The 18,932-nt window shown below is 32.0% G+C and overlaps 2 protein-coding genes across 6 annotated transcripts in view; one reads left to right on the top strand and one right to left on the bottom strand.

The window, feature by feature from the left end:
* Positions 1-18,932, top strand: part of Pdp (pyruvate dehydrogenase [acetyl-transferring]-phosphatase 1-like protein, mitochondrial) — a 136,524-nt gene that overhangs the window by 104,593 nt on the left and 12,999 nt on the right. The window lies entirely within an intron of this gene.
* Positions 330-17,108, bottom strand: Vap33 (VAMP-associated protein 33kDa). 5 transcript variants are annotated; one of them, XR_011238472.1, is made up of 9 exons: positions 16,930-17,107; positions 13,695-13,859; positions 12,818-12,921; positions 12,063-12,143; positions 11,531-11,608; positions 9,212-9,289; positions 8,524-8,637; positions 1,621-5,328; positions 330-1,480 (listed from the first exon to the last, which is right to left on the bottom strand). XR_011238472.1 is itself a non-coding variant. In XM_034983877.2 (8 exons), exons 1-8 carry the CDS (start codon positions 16,979-16,981, stop codon positions 5,170-5,172), a joined length of 819 nt encoding a protein of 272 aa, XP_034839768.1. In that variant the 5' UTR covers positions 16,982-17,108; the 3' UTR covers positions 330-5,169. The 5 variants fall into 5 exon arrangements, 4 of the variants coding, with proteins under 4 accessions (XP_034839768.1, XP_034839767.1, XP_034839769.1 ...); XM_034983877.2 differs by having other exon boundaries at positions 330-5,328; positions 13,695-13,847; positions 16,930-17,108; XM_034983876.2 differs by having other exon boundaries at positions 330-5,328.

The following is an 18,932-nucleotide window of genomic DNA, read 5'->3' as shown; positions in this document are numbered from 1 at the left end:
AAATTGGTTGAACGGATGGGCTGTGAAAGGCTAGCAAACAGACAGACAGACACACTTTCGCATTTATAATATTAGTATGGATTTAAAAGAAAATAAAAAACATTAAGTTGATATTAATCAGGTTTCAAGAAGTGACTTTGTGGGATACATAGCTGCGATTTCACTGTATTGTTGAAATTGACACAAAATGTTTGGAAAGGCAAATCTTAATTTAATGCAATGATAAAAATATGGGATTTTTTTCCAAATGGTAGCGTAATAAATTAAAAGCAATCATAACAAACTAATGAAATCATCAGCTTAAATACTTTTATAATAAACTGCTAGTATACATTCCAAATAAATTAATTTATTTCAGAAAACGATACAATATAGCATAATAGTTTAATATGTCAACAATACCATACGTTAAATTTAATTTAAATGTATCTATTGTAAAAAAAACCCTACAGATTTATGCACGAATGGCGTTTCCCCAATAGGTACATTATCTCCCATAAAAGATTAATTTACATGACACCACCAAATTAAAAATAATATATAAGAACCTCAAGAGGTGCTTATAATACTTTTACATTTTTTTAAAGCGATTCTCTCACCGGCTGCTTATTTATTGATACCTACAACTTTGATACATAAATGAACTTTGTAGAAAAAAAATTACAGTAAAAAATCTACATGTCACATCCATTCGTATGAATAACTGACTAAAGTAATCAACTTCCTTTCGACAAGAGAATGTCCAAGACTACTGTTAAAACATGCATAGTGACATAAATCATCCAGTTAAAATAACATCTCAAACAAACAAAATAGTAGCTTTACACTGTGCTCAATTCTTGCATGAGGTGTTCGCATTATATATTATTATATACTGAAAGCTCTCAAGGTTGATTCACAAGGCAAAGGCTGTATTAGTTAACCTTACCCAAATGATTAAATATTTTGAAATTTATTTTTTGCCAAAGATGACTTTCAATATGTCACTTTGTAACTACTAATTACACTTTTGAATAAATCAGTGTGAGTATATCTGAATGGTAGAAACTATGGCTATTTGTACAGAACTCACACGTACAGAATATAGAACTTACATTTACGCCGAAGAATTGCTCATTTTCGCGGTATTTACGCAAGATAATTCGTGATTAATGACTTTAAAATATTTGCCAATTTTGTCATAATAATATGTTCTACAACTTATTGCGTCAATGTAAAGATCATACTTGACTATAAGTATTAATAAATAGTTAGTTATAAATATTAAATATAGGTATATATAAATAATAGTTCGGAAGAATGTTTGCAAATTTTGTCGTCATAATTTCAAAAACGTAAAATCCTGATTTTGATTCCATCTTATAAGATACTGATGATGTCAATACTAAAAACACACTTATGGAAAATAAAAACGAAGCCTTGAGAGCGGTTATTACAGAATTTTGTAATTTCAAATAAAACAATAACAATGGGGCCGATTCTCTAGTACACAATCTCTAAACTAAACTAAATTAACAGGTCTAAATCTAGTGCTTTCCTTTTCCGCAAGCAAAATTATGAAAGGGATAGCAATAGATTTAGACGTGATATTTTAGTTTAGTTTAGAGATTGTGTACAAACGAATTAGCCACAATGTAGTCTTAAAAATATAACATAGACATAAAAAAGTTCGTTGTAAGTACTAAATAAAATACAATAATAATAATTTGCATGCATATAGTCTATTTTTTAAATCCCAGATACTAAAATGACAAACTGAAGAAATGTCAAACTTAAAAATAATGATACCATCTTTAGAAAAATAGTGCTGGTTCCTGTTCAAATTAAAATAGTTAATAAAATAATATTTTGTGCATAACGAGTAAAATAAACATACGAAATGTGTAATTAAAAAAGTAGCACTAATCGCATATTATTTAAAAGAATTAAAGAATAATTAGTAACGAAAAATATAAAAATAATTCCCCTAAGGAATTTTTCAATAGTATGTAAAGCTCATAAATTGAGAATTAGCCCATACTTATTTCATTTGAATTGGAATTATTTTCAACACATCATACACATCTGACAACAATACTTACAAATATTTATCGGTAAGTAGCGATTGCACATGTGGTGCAGTTAAAGAGCCGTAAAAAACAGGCAATACACGAAACGTGATTTTTGTCTCCGGGATTAAAAATAGACTATAACTTCTTCTATATAAAAAAACGAAAATTCATTTAAGAGGTAACTTACTTTAAATACAGCATCATTAGTTTACAATTTTATGAAGCTCCTGCCAAAAAACTTTGTTTAATTAAAAATTCTACAATAAATCAATAATGCCAACTTAATGCTAACTTCTCATGATGATTTTTATTAGTCTATCACCACAGATGAAATTGAAAAAATTGTTTATCCACATACCTACTTATTTTCTTAGCATTGGAAAACCTCATCAAACTAAAAAATAATTATACATTGGAACATTTCAATAATTGTTATTAAGTAATTAATGTCATAAAATGTAAATTATAATATAAATGATATAATATTAATTATAATGTTTTAACATTATAGCGAAAATTATTCAAATGTCAAACGATTGCGAGCCACCCATGGCATGACTCTGGAGGCTGTGTATTGTGTATGTTGTGCTCACTTGTTAATACATCAAACCACAATGGTATGACAGATTTACACATGTACCAAATAAGACCTTATTAAAACACCTTTAATAAAATATTTGTAACATAATATTCATTTATTTACCATACATAGATATACATATATAGGTAAGATGTAAATATACAATTTTATATTTAAAATAAAATAAAAAAAATAACTTAAAGATCTTACCATTACGAAGTTATTGAATTACTAAACAATCCGTTATTCATACATAAGAAGGCAGTATTTTGTATTTTTCACAGCGAATGGGTATCTTTGGGTACATGACATGTAAAATCCCTAAGTCCACTTAGTGATTTCTTGCACTAGGAACACCAGAAAATAGCTCATATTTTTCTCTATGGATTACTGTTAACGACAATTTTTTTAAGACACCCCTAAGTACGTTTTTGAAAACTGTCAAAATTTTATTTGACGTTACTTTTAGTTCGTAAAATTCCTAAGTTCCAAAAAATCACAAAGTTGTTGATTTTTTCTAAAAATCACAAAGTAAGCTAAAATTTCGGTAGTTGGTAGCAACATTATTTTGAATTAGTACTGATTTTTTCTTTAAAGCTCAGGAAAAAGTTATAAAATTAGTTACTAACCCGGCTGATTGTTACCATACTGCGATCAAAATTAAAGAAAACAAAGCTAATGACATTAAAAAAAGAAAGAGACAATTAAAAGAAGAGAAGAGACATTTTTATAAAAAATTATTAGAGAGCAAGCTGAATTAAATGAAAATTAAATAAATGATGAAAGGCTTTCTGGGGATGATATGGAGTAACGTTTTCTCAATGGATATTATTTTTGACCGACTTAAAAATGGAGTTTTTTTTTTCGTAATCTTGTTACGCGATTACTCCGCCAAATATGAAACAATTTTGATAATTCTTTTTTGTTTTAAGGTGTTCCCATCTTAGTTTGGTAAAGATCTGTAGAATACCTTTTTTTTAACCAGACAATGTGGCTAATTCCGTTGTACACAATCTCTAAACTAAACTAAAATGATACGTCTAAAGCTATTGCTATCCCTTACATAATGTTGCTTGCAGAAAAGGATAGCACTAGATTTAAACTTGTTAATTTAGTTTAGGTTTAGAAATTGTGTACAAGAGAATTGGCCCCATAGTATATTTTAATATAATGAGGCCACTAAAAATGTGAAACAAAAAAATTTCAAAAAAACACCGACCGTTTGTGGTTTGTATTTTTTTTAATTTAATTTCATGATTATTGATCTCATCGGTACCGAAGAAATATGTTTGTTTATAAAGTACCTTAGTCCATCAAAATATTACAGAAAATCTCTAAGTCCTTTGATTTGTGGTTAAGTCGGAACATTTTATTTTGTTAATTAATATTTAAGGGTAGAATTTAAGTTTATTTTAATTTGATGCCAAATAAAAAACTACATCATTTATTATGACTTACTGGTATTTTATTTCTTGGAACTCTTACATACTTTTCAGGATTTTTTCCCTCATTTTTCTCTCATTACGCAAAAGTGAAAAAGTGAACTAAGGGATTTTTCGAATTCAGTCATCTAATTGCATCATTTCTCATTATTTTTTATTACATACATAAAAAGGGTGGCTTTTTACAACAGTCATGTACCCTACAAAACCAACTCTAAACTAAATACATTTTTCACATAGTCACGTAAATAAAATTAGAGAATATAATTTAACCTCACATTATAAGTAGTTCCCGTTATGCGAGCAGTAACTGATGCTCGCTACCGTTTCCAAGAAAGCTCAGCGTTCGCCGAGTAAACTATACCTATTTACTCGTCATAGCATAATAGTGACATGAGGTCATTTCAAACTTAGCTTGTTAAGAATTTGTTTAACTTTGCACTTGAACCTAATTGTCTTTTTTACTAATGATGGAATGGAGTCAGTATATGCGTTAGGGTGAAACGGCCAATCTTGGGCTACCATTACGGTTTCAGTGTCCATGGAACACCTTTCACGCATTAAACTTCTATACTATTTCTGTAAAAGATACTGCTCGCATAATGTATGAGTATTCGGTTTAGGCTAAGTCTCACAAGGTTTGGTTCCAGTTCCAAGCTCAATACACGATCTTTAAACAATGGCCTATAAATACTATCTGTCCCGGCTTTACTCACGTGTGTAGTATTTATAATGGAAACGATAGTATTTATAATAGAAATCACTCACGGTAGTTTAAACGCTAAAATGGCCTATAAAGCTATAACAATACAAAAAAAAATTGTGTTGCAGTGCGAGGACGCACTCGTAAGTCTTGTTTGTTATTTATCATACGATTCCGTTAAGATGTTAAACTGAAATCGAGATGAAACCGAACCAGAGCCGTGTCATTCGAGCGTTGCAGTGCGAGAACGCACTAATTTCAGAGAGTCATTTAAATTTAGAAGTGGCTAGTAATAAAAATGTTAAGCTGCCTATGTGAGGGATGCGTTGGGAGTGTTGCAACAGCGGATTCTGTGAGGTGGCGTCGGATCGCCGCGGCGTCGCGTGGCAGCGTTCACATAATGAATTTGCCGATGATAATCCCGAGCAGCGCCATGCCGATGGCGGTGGCGATCCATGGCATCAACGCCATCTGCTCAGTCTTCTCTGGCCCGTAGGAGTGGCCACGTTGCATGCGAGTCTCGCCGCCCTGGTGGAGGCGCAGCAACTCTTCCTGGAATACATGCCGAGAAGTTAGCCCAAACAACCACGCAATATTCATCAGGTTCCGGTGAACCAAAATAAAACCCTTACAATTGCTATAAAAAATTATACTGCTATAGAGCGCTTATCTCTATCATTGGCTATTTTGCCAATCGTAAGCACATATACTGACTTATAAAAGTCGCGAGACAGTACTGTGACATGATTTTAACGAAAAGTCCGTTATGATGAACGAGTTATACCATAGGTTTTTGTGAGAATGTTAAGTCTTGAGGTTACGACAGCATAATAATAATGATCATAAAAACTGTGCTTGTTTAGAAGAATGAACTGTGGTTCATACTTCTAAGGTGCGCTCTACAGCTGGCTTATATTTACTCAAAGACATCATACGTATTATCCAATTGGAGTCTGTCTGTCTGCTAGCTTTTCACGGCCTGTCCATTTAACACATGTTGATGTGGTGCAGAGTTGGCTTACATCAAGTCACAATCAAAGAGACTGCAGTACTCCATGACTTGAGCTTGATATAAGGTAATTAGTTGGTGCAGCGTGAAAATGTCTAGTCACACAAGCTTGGTGAGAGACAAATAAATTAAGCACCCCTTTGCAAAAAAAAATGGCGGTTTTGATATTTATTCGTCTAATTTACTAATAATTACGATTACGAATAATTTTTCGTCTAGTTTTAATGTATATAATGTGTTACTGGTATGAAATAACTTTCTAGAATGAACCTACAGGGTGATTCGCTAATTCAGGCGCATAAGGTTTTCTATGAAAAAATATTGTCATTGTATTTTAATGTCACTCAGTGAAGCAGCGATGTAGAAAAAATCAGTGTCAAATGAGTTTGGTGGCTGTCATTTAGTGTTGATCACTTTAGTTAGCGAATCACCAAAATACAATAATCTCTAATTTTGAAATTCCGAAAGCATAAAGACCCCAACGCACTTGAGCTGCGCAGCGCGACAAAATGTAGTTTATATGAGTTTGTATGGAGCAAGGAGCTGCCGCGTCGCATCGCGCAGCGCAGTGCAAATGCGTTTGGACCTTAACGCAGGCACATTATTATTAAAACAATCGCAAAGCGTGTATAAAATATTCACAAATTGATCGCAAATAAATCCAGCATTATTATGTAATAATTGATAATGATGAATAATTACAAGATGAGCTTATAGACGTCAAAAAGTAACCGAGAAATAACAGCTCAACCACGATTGGGCGTATATTAGTAATTTAGGCGATTTGTACTTTCTGAATAAGGTCAAAAACATGTTTAAACATTTATGAACTTTATTTTCTTGGTAAACAAAATAAAGTTAAAGAAATTTTTGTCCGACTTATAGAAGGGGAGCTTAGCAGTTTAGCAGATGTTTGTTTATCAGTTCATTGGTTCACTTATAACCCGTTCCCATTTGTCGTTTGTCGGGCCCCGATTTTAATCGGATATTCCAGTGGCAGAAAATTTTGACAGAAAATCGGTTTCAGGCAAGTGTGAATAGCTTCACATAAAATGTTCTGCCGCTGGAACATTCGATTAAACCCGCAAACGACAAGTGGGAATTGCTAAACTACTTTCGATTCGATTTTGATGAGGTGTCCTTTCCTTTGTTTTGACGTTCCAGGTGGCATAGGTAACGTCATTACGTCATTACGTACGTTACGTAGGTAAAAATATGTCAGCGTATTTTAAACCACGTCCATTCGAATTCGAATTCATTCGAATTTTTCGAAATTCTTAATGTTGTAAAGAGAAAAGTCTGTATGGATCTTTTCGTCCTTTTGAATTAAAAGTTACGGAAGAAAAGTGAATGACTTAATGTCGTCCATTTAAAAAAAATAGCACACTATCAAACAAATTCACTATTTTTATATTTTGGTTTATTTATGAAAATCTGCAGTCTAAAAATGTTTCAGAAAAGAAGGTCGGGGTGGGATGGCAAGGACTAGAATTCCAATAGTTTGCCTGAATTCATGAAAATAATACTTTAACACTACAATTTCGTGTATTTGAGGCATCCCAACGATTTCTCCTATTGGCTTCGCGCACCGCATTGGGAGATGCTTCAAATCGAAATTCAATAAACAAATATGTATTTATTTCGACGAAAGCATTTCGCCTCATAGAGACGTTCCGATACGAGAAAAAGAGCGAACTAGCTTCTTCTGTCAAACAGCCACCTTCACACAGTTCGTTGTATTGGAACTTTTAGCCGCGTTGGACACATTTCCGTTACACTTTGCGTTTGTCTAAACGAAACACAATCTTTATATCTATTTATTTAATATTAGCGACGCATACAGCTTAAGCACTTGTAGACAATGGCTTTAGTACTCCACTTGTTCCAACTTACTTGTTTGATCTTAAAAAATTGATTCTTTAAAATGATCAGAACAATAGATTTTCAGTTGCTTGAAAATGGAAGAAATCTAAAGAAAAATTGCCACAATGTAATATATAAAAAAATTGTAATCTTTCGCAATGCAGTTAAAACTAAACAGGTCGATTGTGATAAATATAATTAATTATTATTACCAACAGACTCGCTAAACCTCTTTGGTCTGTGTAAAAGATCAGCATATAATAATATGAATGAATATTATTCGTTTGAATAATATTTAATAATCCTTTAATTTGCATACAATTGGCATGTCCAAGGAGATCAGTTAAAAAAAACATGCCAAAAAAGAGGTTTTTTACTAAATACACATAGCATTGTACAATCATGCCAACTATCATGCAGGCTTCCGGCCAACTTTACGACCTTTTAAGTTAAAAAAATCAATTTGCTGTTAGACGAACTTACCAACCCATTTATTGAATTTATCCAACCAGCGTCAAATTATATTGCGATTTTCATAAAATAATGGAACGAATGGCCAATTATAAATCACTGTACCAGAACTCGCTAAAATTATTATTTTTTACATTATCTACACATTTAGCGTGTTTTACAGAACCGATTTTGATTAAAAACTAGATTACTTATTTACTTTAAAAATTGGACACGTCATATCACCTACATTTAATTTTATATATACTAAGCATAACATAATGACATCGCGGACCACAAGTTACATAATACAATGTAAGCAAGTGGCAAAGGTCGACTGGACTGACCTATTTAACTGTTAAACTTTTACCCAGTAAAAATTTAAAATGAAAACTCACACACACTCAGTTCAAAATGAAACTCACTTTTAATCGCAGATTTTCATGTCTTAATTTGCTTTCCTCCTCTCTCAAATGAATGACTTCGTTCGTCGCCTTTTGCAAATCGCTTTCGAGGTTTTCAGATTTTGGGAAAGATGTCTGGAAATATAAACAAAATAAAAAAATACAAATGGTAATTTTATCACTACGTGTGTTTAAATGCAAATAATAACAAACATGCAGTCTATCAGGCAACATTTAGAAAATAATATTTGCTACAGTATATAGATGGAAGGGAAGGTGTTCAACCAAAAATGATTTATACCGTAAGGTTTCTCTATGTAACAGTTGAATCGTTATTTTTACTAGTATTCATGTAGAATGCCGAACTCAGTTTAAGTTTCAATCTTTAAGAGTGGGTAAAATATATTGATTTTGCGCATTGAAAGATTTTTTGATAATATCCTGATTTTCAATTAAATATTCGATTTACGTATTATTTATGCAATAGAAATAATTGTTTCATGTCGCGAAAATTTGATGCTAGCCCTTTTAATTCGTTTCAGACATTTCACAGGTGACATAGTAGGTATAGCTCTCACTTGACTGGTGAGTCAGCAGTTTTCCGTGATGAGCATTTTCTTCAAATAACAGAAATATTGATCTTCCAAACGCCTCCCTACGCGTAGTAACCTACGTGGTTTATATTTGAGTGAGATAATGAAAGGGGTACCGTCTTCGCGTTAGGAGATATCGGCGTGTGCTCATCATCCTTCCTCTTAGCTTCATTCTGGATGGGACCTTCGGCATCCTGGAATATATATTTAACATGCCAAGCTTGGACATATGTAAAAAGCAGCTGTTTTCGAACACCTTCAATGTAATGAACGCAGATTTGTTATAGACAGATCCAAAACACACTTTAACAGAGTCTTTGGTATAAGAATTACGTGCCAATGGTGCTAATTCAGTTGAACACAAATCTTTAAACTAAACTAAATTAAGTACAATATAGGTCTAAAATAGTGCTTTCATTTTCCACAGGGAAAAGGGTAATACTACATTTGAATCTGTGAACTAAGTACAGCAGAATTAGTACCACTTTAATATTGGGTTTATTGCATAACCATGCTTAATAGGTAACGAAAAACTATCAAAACATGATTACTATAATTGAGCCTGAACTGACCTAATCTTAGGTATTTTGACAAAATCCGTTGTTTACAATATTTTAATAACAAATACACAATCTAAGCAATTTGTTTAGGGAGCCGTGTATTAATCAGAGCGCCATATTAAATAAAAAAACCGCACTTGGCGTGCGAGTCAGGCTCGCGCAATGAGGGTTCCGTACTACAGTCGTATTTTTTCGACATTTTGCACGATAATTCAAAAACTATGATGCATAAAAATAAATAAAAATCTGTTTTAGAATGTACCAGGTGAAGACCTTTCAAATGATACCCCCACTTGATATAGTCATTCACTTCGAAAGTTGAAAATACTAATTATTAGTTCATGACCACAATTTAATTTTTTTTGTGTGATCTAACCCTAAATTCACGGTTTTCAGATTTTTCCCCAAATGTCAGCTATAAGACCCACCTTCCTGCCAAATTTCATGATTCTAGGTCAACGGGAAGTACCCTGTAGGTTTCTTGACAGACAGACGGACAGACAGACAGACAGACAGACAACAAAGTGATCCTATAAGGGTTCCGTTTTTCTTTTTGAGGTACGGAACCCTAAAAATTAATATAATTCTTTATTCAGGCTACACACCATCAAGAATAAGTACTGTCCATTGTACATGAGGCTTGAAGTCTTGATCATTCAAACTTGATTTTGTGAAGATGCCAGTTTACATGACAAGGTTACATTGGATACCAATTGAATCAATCCTCAAGACATCATGAAAATTGGACAATATACTCGATGGTCAATGAAGGCATTACATTACAATCAACGGGAATGATAAAACAAGACTGGTTATTATGTAATTAATAATAACATATCTATTACATATTCATGATTGTCTATCTGCGATTTGTATAATCCAATATTATTAAATGAGCAACTTTAGCATATTTTATTTCTTTGTTTCTAATCACATTTTCGAAAACACCTTCAGTGTATCTCAGCCTGGGTTGTACAAAAGTAAAAACTGTTGATTGTTTAACATAAGTCAGTCTGCAATTTGTTCTAATGTTTTTTTATTTTCATTTTGTTTTTATTTTTTCTATGAAGATTTTCGTTACTACACCGAGAATTCACCGCGCGGCGTTTCATAATTAATCGTAGCGTAGGTGTAGCAGGACCACACATTTATATTTTCAAAACAAACTCTATTAAGTTTGTAAAGTTAAAGTAATAAATAAATCGATTGTCATTTGTAAAACGGTAAACCTTTCCTATATTCGCCTTTAAATTTCGATGGTAATAAAAAGTAGAGATGGATAAATTACATAGTGCTACCTATTTTATATGAAAGTTTTATAACTACTACTACAAAAAATTAAAATGACAGCAGCAGTAGTTCTGACTCAAGAATAGTTTGACTCTACTTAAAAACAATGAAATCTTGTGGAAACTAACGTCAATAAACTTGACACTGCAATATCACTCAAGCTGTGTTTTCAGTTTTATGATTCAAGTCTTATAAATTTTTCATAAAATCTAACATTGCTTTGATGAAGTCGAGCAAATAAACTTCCAAAAAGCGCACAAACACTACAGTACAATAATAATTATATAACTTTTCAACAATTTAATATTGGCGGTATTCGGTTGTACTGTCTCTTAACTAAATTGACAGGTCTAAAAGGACTGCTGTCCTTTTTATCCAGGGAACATTGTGATTGTGAAAAGGAGAGCACTATTTTTTAGACCTGTCAATTTAATTAAGAAATTATGTAGAACCGAATTTGCACCACTGCACTGCAGTCCCAAAATTGTTAGCTGCATCACTCTATGGTAATTGTAAATGTGGTCCTCCTGTTGAAATGGGTAGACATGAAATGCCTTAAGTTTTCTATGGTGTGTGTTGCCTTACCTTTGTTAATGACTTAGCGTCTTCCGCTGGCGCCCTTTTCTTGATTATATCAGATGGTGGTGCGGTGTCACCGGAATCCTAAATGCAATTTTTTAATTATTAAAATAAATTTACTGTTTTATTTAATCTTCGATTCACGTCACGTCGCAAATACGTTTGGAGCTTTAGATTACCTTTTGTAACGTAAGCCCGTTTTTTCTCGCGTTCATATTCTATATTGTAATTATTAAAAGAGATTAGCTGCAAATTTCACTGCAATATTTTTATCTTACGAAAGATATGTACAAGGACAACATAAGTTAAAAAGCACCAGATGCATCACCATCAAGAGATCAGTGAACTAAGGTACCGTAATTTCAACAACAATCGAAGCACAAAGGTTGCGATTCCCGTGAGAAGCGCGTTTAAATCCCCCCCCCCCCCTCCCCCTCCCCAGTTCCGTAGTTTTTGATACATTACTAAACCAGCTAGCATCATTGTATCATAGAACTTGAAACAATTAGGCTACAAAATTAAGTAAATGTAAACTTACATTAATATTGGCACCTCTTGGTGACTCGAAAACGCACTTCAGTTTGTAATCCATAAGCTGTTCAGGACTTATTTCCTTCCACTGAAAAATTAAAATACTATGTGAAATTAAAGAGAGATATTATTAAATATTGTGTGAACAGAATTATAACAATATGTGAAATTAAAGGAAGTCAAAAAAATACCAAACATCAACCAAAATGTGCATGCCTGAGTTCTCAAAGGTGTGTGAAATCTGGCAAACTGCACTTGGTCAGCGTAGTGGACTGTGGCCAAGCCCATCTCTGCGGCCGGCAGACTGGGCCGCCCGAGCGCAAATTTGTTGCACGCTTTTTATATATTTAAAATTCTATGTGCTCTGTTACCATAAAATAATACCGTAATCCCTTAGTGTATGAAACGTTGAAAGTAAATACGAAATTTATTGGAAACTGGGTTTATATCAATCGAATAAAACTGGTTTTTCTACTAATGGTCGTGAAAAAAATCGTATTTTGGGGAAACTTCGCAATTCTTTTGTATCGAGCCAAATTGTGCCAATCGTGTTTTGGCTCTCGTAATTCACTAAAGAATATCTTAAATTTTTATAATATTAAAAAATAAATAAACAAATTTGTAGTTTTTGAGTCCAAAACTTGATTCTTTGAACATACGAAATGTGTCTTAACAACGCTTTTGTGACGCATATCGCCTTAACTTAAATGTTTGTCTCAAACTGAAACTTCCAAAATTAACTTTAATATATTGTAAACATACCACTTGATCTATGTTAGTCTTCCCTTCTGGAGCAATCACACTTTGCACCATAAACTTGTGTTTATGCTTCTCATTGTTATCAACATGGACAGGCTGCGGAGTAACTAAAACATGAAATTATACACAAATTAAGTAATATTATAGTACTATTTTGATATATATACAATATCTGCTATATATAAAAAAGAATCACTGAATGTGTTGCTGATCGCAAATCTCGAGAACAGCTGAACCGATTTCGCTAATTCTTTTTCATAATATTCCTTGAAGTACGGGGATGGTTCTTACGGAGAGAAAATTTAAAAAAAATCCTGAAATTGAATCGACTGTTAGGCGGTACGAAGTTCGCCGGGGCAGCTAGTCTATACTAATATTATAAAGAAGTAATGTCGTTAAGTTTGTTTGTAGGGGGTAATCTCTGGGACTACTGAACCAATTTTGAAAATTTTTTCACCAATAGAAAGCTACATTATTCCTGAGTGACATAGGTTATATTATATACACACGGGCGATGCCGCGGGGATCAGCTAGTATATTATAAATAGTATAGTTGTTTATGGCATGGATTTTCACTTGTAATGACAGTGTCATTGTAGTTCGCGGTAAATCGTCCCATGTGCTTGCGGATAGCACATTGCTTATGTATTTCTGCAATAAGCAACTTATCTTTTATATCAAGCACAAAAAAATAAATTTATTTTAATTGTGATTGTGATTCAATCATAATAACATAAAAATAACTTATCAAATATTTTCTTGATATTGTAGGGTACACTTGAAAAATAAACATAACCAATGCACTTAGCCTCAAATATTAACACTGTTTTACACGTAGGGGTATGTTCAATTGATATTAGTAGGCAACATATCAACTTACTGGCTATATCGACTTTAGAGTTAGGGCTCAGCACTCCAGAATTGGGACGAACGCAGTACTTCTTTGGCGCCGTGGTCTTGATTTTGAACAAAACAGTATGCTCTGAAGGATTTGTCAACTGCATATATGTTGTGTGGCCCAACTCAAACAGTCCTGTATAATCAACTAAAATAATCAATAATAACGACCATATCATTTCGGATACTATTTATTGCCAACATAAAGCTTGCAAAAGAAACTAAATTATAAATAAATTAAGTTTGTCTTTTTCTTATTCTTGTACGTATATATTTTATGAACCTATTTGTAATTTTTGACTTGTTTATATGTAATTTGATTCTGTTTACATATTTGACGTCTTTTTTGCCATGTTTCCTCATAATCTGTTCATAAATTAAGCCTTGAAAAAATGTATTTTCGTATTTTATCACTAAACATATTATAAATGCGAAAGTGTGTGTATTTGTTGGTTTGTCCTTCAATCACGTCACAACGGAGCAACGGATCGACGTGATTTTTGGCATGGGTATAGTTAAAGACCTGGAGAGTGACATAGGTTACTTTTTATCGCGGAAAATCAAAGTTCCCTCAGGATTTTTAAAAACCTAAATCCACGCGGACGAAGTCGTGAGCATCAGCTAGTTATAATATAATATCGACTAAAAATTATACAATAGGATTTTAATTCGTTTTTATGTTTCCAACATGTGCTAATAGGGTCCCGCCCTATTACTAAGATACTGATGTCCGTCTGTCTGTCAGCGAGCTGTATCTCATGAACTGTAATAGGTAGAGTTGAAATTTTCACAGAATGTGTTTCTTTATTGCCACTATGATAACAAATAATAAAAATTTCAAAATTATCGCTATAAAAATTAAAAATAATTAGAAAGTGTTATTTCTTATAATATGATGGTACGGAAGCCTTCGAGTGCAAGTCCCACTCGCACTTGACCAATTTTTTTTAATTTGAACAATAAAATACTCATAAATATTTATCTGATTTTCTTATCCATGTTTCACAGTTATAGTACTAACTTTAAATTTGAATACAGCTAAGTACTTAATCTTAAATTATTTATAAAATGAATGTTAACTTTTTGGTTATCTTACACTTCAGACAAATAATATTAAATAATGTTAAATATTTTGATTTTATTCAAAACTATGTCCACCTGGACTTCATCTAGGCACCCAATTTACACTATTTTATTAGCACAGACTAGCTTCATATGCATTGAGTTTCTAAATTCCCATGGGAATCTATTAATTTTTCCAGAAAAAATCCCATGACCATTCAAGAATGCCAGCTCTCTATGCCAGATTCCGTCTAGATCTGTTCAGTGATTGAGTCAGTTCAGTGATAGAATACATTCACACATTTATAATATTACATGATGCCCGTGACTTTATCTGCATGGATTTAGTTTTAAAAAAATCTCATGGGAATACATTGATTTTCTAAGATAAAGCTCCGGGATTGAGTTATCTCGGCAGCAAATTTGATCAAAATTGATAAAGCAAATGGGCCATGGGCTGTATAAAGATAACATTTTGACACATAATATTAATATGGATATAGAATAGTTTGCCAACATGTGGCCTTATGACTAAAATGTGAACAAGGATGTGAAATATGAGAGCAATTAATGTGTTCACTTTATTGTCATTATTATGACAAGCTAAAGTTGTTTTTCAGCTTTGCTTGCATTTTTAACTATAGACATAAAAAATAGATAAACATATTTTGTTATGCCAATGTTATCATAATATTATTGTAATAAATCAAAATATAGTTAAGTAAAACAATAATTCAATAATTGAATACTAGTGGTTGCGCAGTGTGTGTTACTATGCTAAAAAAATCTGATTTTTTTCCATCTAAATCCATCTTCACATTATTACCTGATTATATGAAACTGGTTTGGGGCACATCGGTTGGGTGGTTTCAAACTCTATACACAGGTAGAGACATTTTTTGTGTTTTATACATAGACACTAGCAGACATGCCTTATTTAAGTTTTTGAATAGATTATTTAAGAGCCAAACAGAGATAACCCTCTTAACAGCCTATAACATTAATTTTTTTATGGTTTTGAAAGCTTTTTGTTTCAAAACTAGGAATACTATAACTTTAATATTTTAATTATTGCGAGCTTTTTGGGTTTTTAATCTTAATTCCGCATGAACTGTAAACACAATTTTCTCCATAGAAAAATTCCATAAACTGCAATAAAATCTAGATTTTGTGTGAATTTATAATTTTCTATCTAGATTGAATTAATAATTTTATATAATAAATAATAATATAATGTGTATGTATAATATTATAAGAACCTTCTCTGATAGATACGTTCTGTAATTAGGCGAAATCTTAGAATCAATTTAGTGTCATCAAAATCAATCACTTTTTAAGTGCTATTGCAACAGACATATATTTTACTATGTATGTATTAAGTACATAATTTTTATATTCATTAATATTTTTTTTCTTTCTTAAATAAGTAAACATAAATGCACTTATTATTTTTATGTCTATAACACATTGTAAGGCAATTTAAAATATTTTTACTGTTTTTTATTGATCTGGTAATCACTACAACTTATCTTGAAGTGTACATTTAGTATTTAAAGATTAAATATGCAGCTAGATACAGATTTTCTAAATCATAATAGCACTTTGTAGTGTTGATCCATTTATATATTGTCTTACAAAATCTTGGTTGTGTGTACTTTGTATAGCAAACACATAGATTTTGTAAGACAAATGGACATAGTTGCTAATTTTTAAGGCATCAACTAATCTGCTTACCCAGTTAGTTAGTTAGTTCTTCAATTAAAAATAATAATTTAGAAATATGTTATTGTAAATCATGTTTGTAGAAATATTATTCCTAAATATCAAAGCCTAATTAAAGCGATCATAAAATCGTCATGTTAACTTCAGTGTCGTTCACAATTCCCTATGTAGGTAAGTACCTAATTGATAGATTTCAACATTTTGCAGATCGACAAGATTGCTGTCGAGGACTTTATATATTAGTAATAATAAGTGATTCAATGTGTTTATTTGTAGTTAATAACATCAAATATATAAAGCCGCACCCTGACAAAATGCCGATATCTGGAAATAGAAACTCCATATTTTGTCAGCAGCTAACACGACCTATAGCTACTGTCCAAGTTGTAATGCGGCGGTTGCAGTTTTTGAACTACTAAACGAAAATCACTTACCTTTGAACTTGAGTTCATTTTGCGGCTCTATAGTTAACACTTGATTAGGCATTTTGTATTAAATTTGTAAATTGCCAAGGGAAAATCAGCAGATTTTAGTTTTCTATACAATTTCGAGATGTCGGCCACAGCGAAGAATGACGAATACGACATGCGCACTGTGCATAGACAAATGTTGCCAACTCTTGGCAAGTGCTTTCCAAATAGGCTTGTTAAAAACTATCGATTTATAAATATAATTATTTTGTTTTTTATACATCTATATTTTGCGCCAATATAGATTTGTGGCGCCAATGTACAATATTTCGATACAGCAGCGTTATAAAATTAATAGTTGTGTTCGTTTGCCGTTTTTCGTGCGCATGTGCGCGTCTGTGACTGTAAACAAGTACCGGTGACAAGTACAGTCCGACAAGGCTCTCTTGGCACTTGAATGACATTGACACGGGGGCGTAGTTGTAGAACAAAGGCTGCCAGCAAATAAAATCTTAATTTTACGGAATATATTGAAAATGTCAATGTCGAAAGTTGGGTAATTTTAAATGAATGAGAAATTGGGAAAGCTGTCCCTGTTTCTGAATTGAGAAAGAATAATAAACCATTTATGGGACTTGCAAACTTATCATGTTTACCTACCTGCTCAAATACTACCTAGGTATATAATTACCTACCTGTGCTAAATACAACTATAAGATGCGGCCACATATTTTATGCTGTATCTATTAACAGGATATATCGTGATGTTGTTTATGGATTGGATGCTGATGATGCCACAATATTTTTATCTAAAGGAAACCTTACTGACAAAGAATTCCAAAACGAAATCAATAATACGTTAAATATACTAGTACACTGGCTATCATCGATCAATTTAAAAGTCAATTTAGAGAAAACAAACGTGATCCAATTTTTAAAATATAAACAAAGTCCTTCAAATCTAGAAGTTACGCATGGCGTTAATAAAATAGATAAAATAACAGATATAAATTTTCTTGGAATGACAATAGATACATATTTAAACTGGAAAGCCTATATTCTAAAAGTTAACAAAAAAATATCAAGTTATTGTTTCGCTCTATCGGTTTTATCAAATATTACATCCGAACAAATTACAAAAAATGGCTATTATGGTTATATATACCCTCTATTAACATACGGCGTTATATTCTGGGGAAACTCTGTAAATGTACAGTCCACCTTTATTCTACAGAAAAAATGTTTAAGAATTATTTATAACATAAAATCTGATCAATCTGTTAGAAATGTATTTATAGATAAAAAGTATCTTACCTTATCTTGTATAGGTATATATTTTGGAACTATGCATATTTATTAGAAACAACACTGAGTATTTTGTGGGAAATAACACAAAAAGAGACAACTTGCGTACAAAATATAAATACAACATAATTGTACCCCAAAATAACTGCTACACTTTCTCAAAAAGCGCATTTGCATTTGGTGTTAAAATTTTTAATCATTTACCACTCAATATTAAAAAAACAGAAGGCAATATGTTTAAAAATAAATTAAGAAATTGGTTAATTAGTAAGGCCTTTTATAATGTTAATGAGTATTTTTATGAAAATTATTGATGTAAGTATAGTATGTAAGTACCTAGGTAGTGTTTTTTAGTTTTGTAAACAAAATAGTTAAAAATTGTAATATTAAATGTAACCAGTATTGCACGCCACAAAGTGGCAAACTGTTAGAACTTTATAACAAGTATAACACCTAATGTACCTACACAGTTAATGCAATAAAATTTATTCTATTCTATTCTATTCTATTCTGATCTAAAATAAAAAACCGGCCAAGTGCGAGGCCTCGCGCAATGAGGGTTCCGTACTACTGTCGTATTTTTTAGACATTTTGCACGATAATTGAAAAACTATTTAATTTCATTTAATTTAAAATAACTTTATTGTTAATAGATTTACAGAGAGTAAGAATACAGGATACACTTAAAAAACAAAGGGCAAACTATGAATTATGATGCATAA

Source organism: Maniola hyperantus, chromosome Z, assembly GCF_902806685.2.
Source record: "Maniola hyperantus chromosome Z, iAphHyp1.2, whole genome shotgun sequence".
Taxonomy (NCBI): domain Eukaryota; kingdom Metazoa; phylum Arthropoda; class Insecta; order Lepidoptera; family Nymphalidae; genus Maniola; species Maniola hyperantus.
Note: the sequence above shows the minus strand (reverse complement) of the source record. Positions and strands in the feature narration are given on the sequence as shown.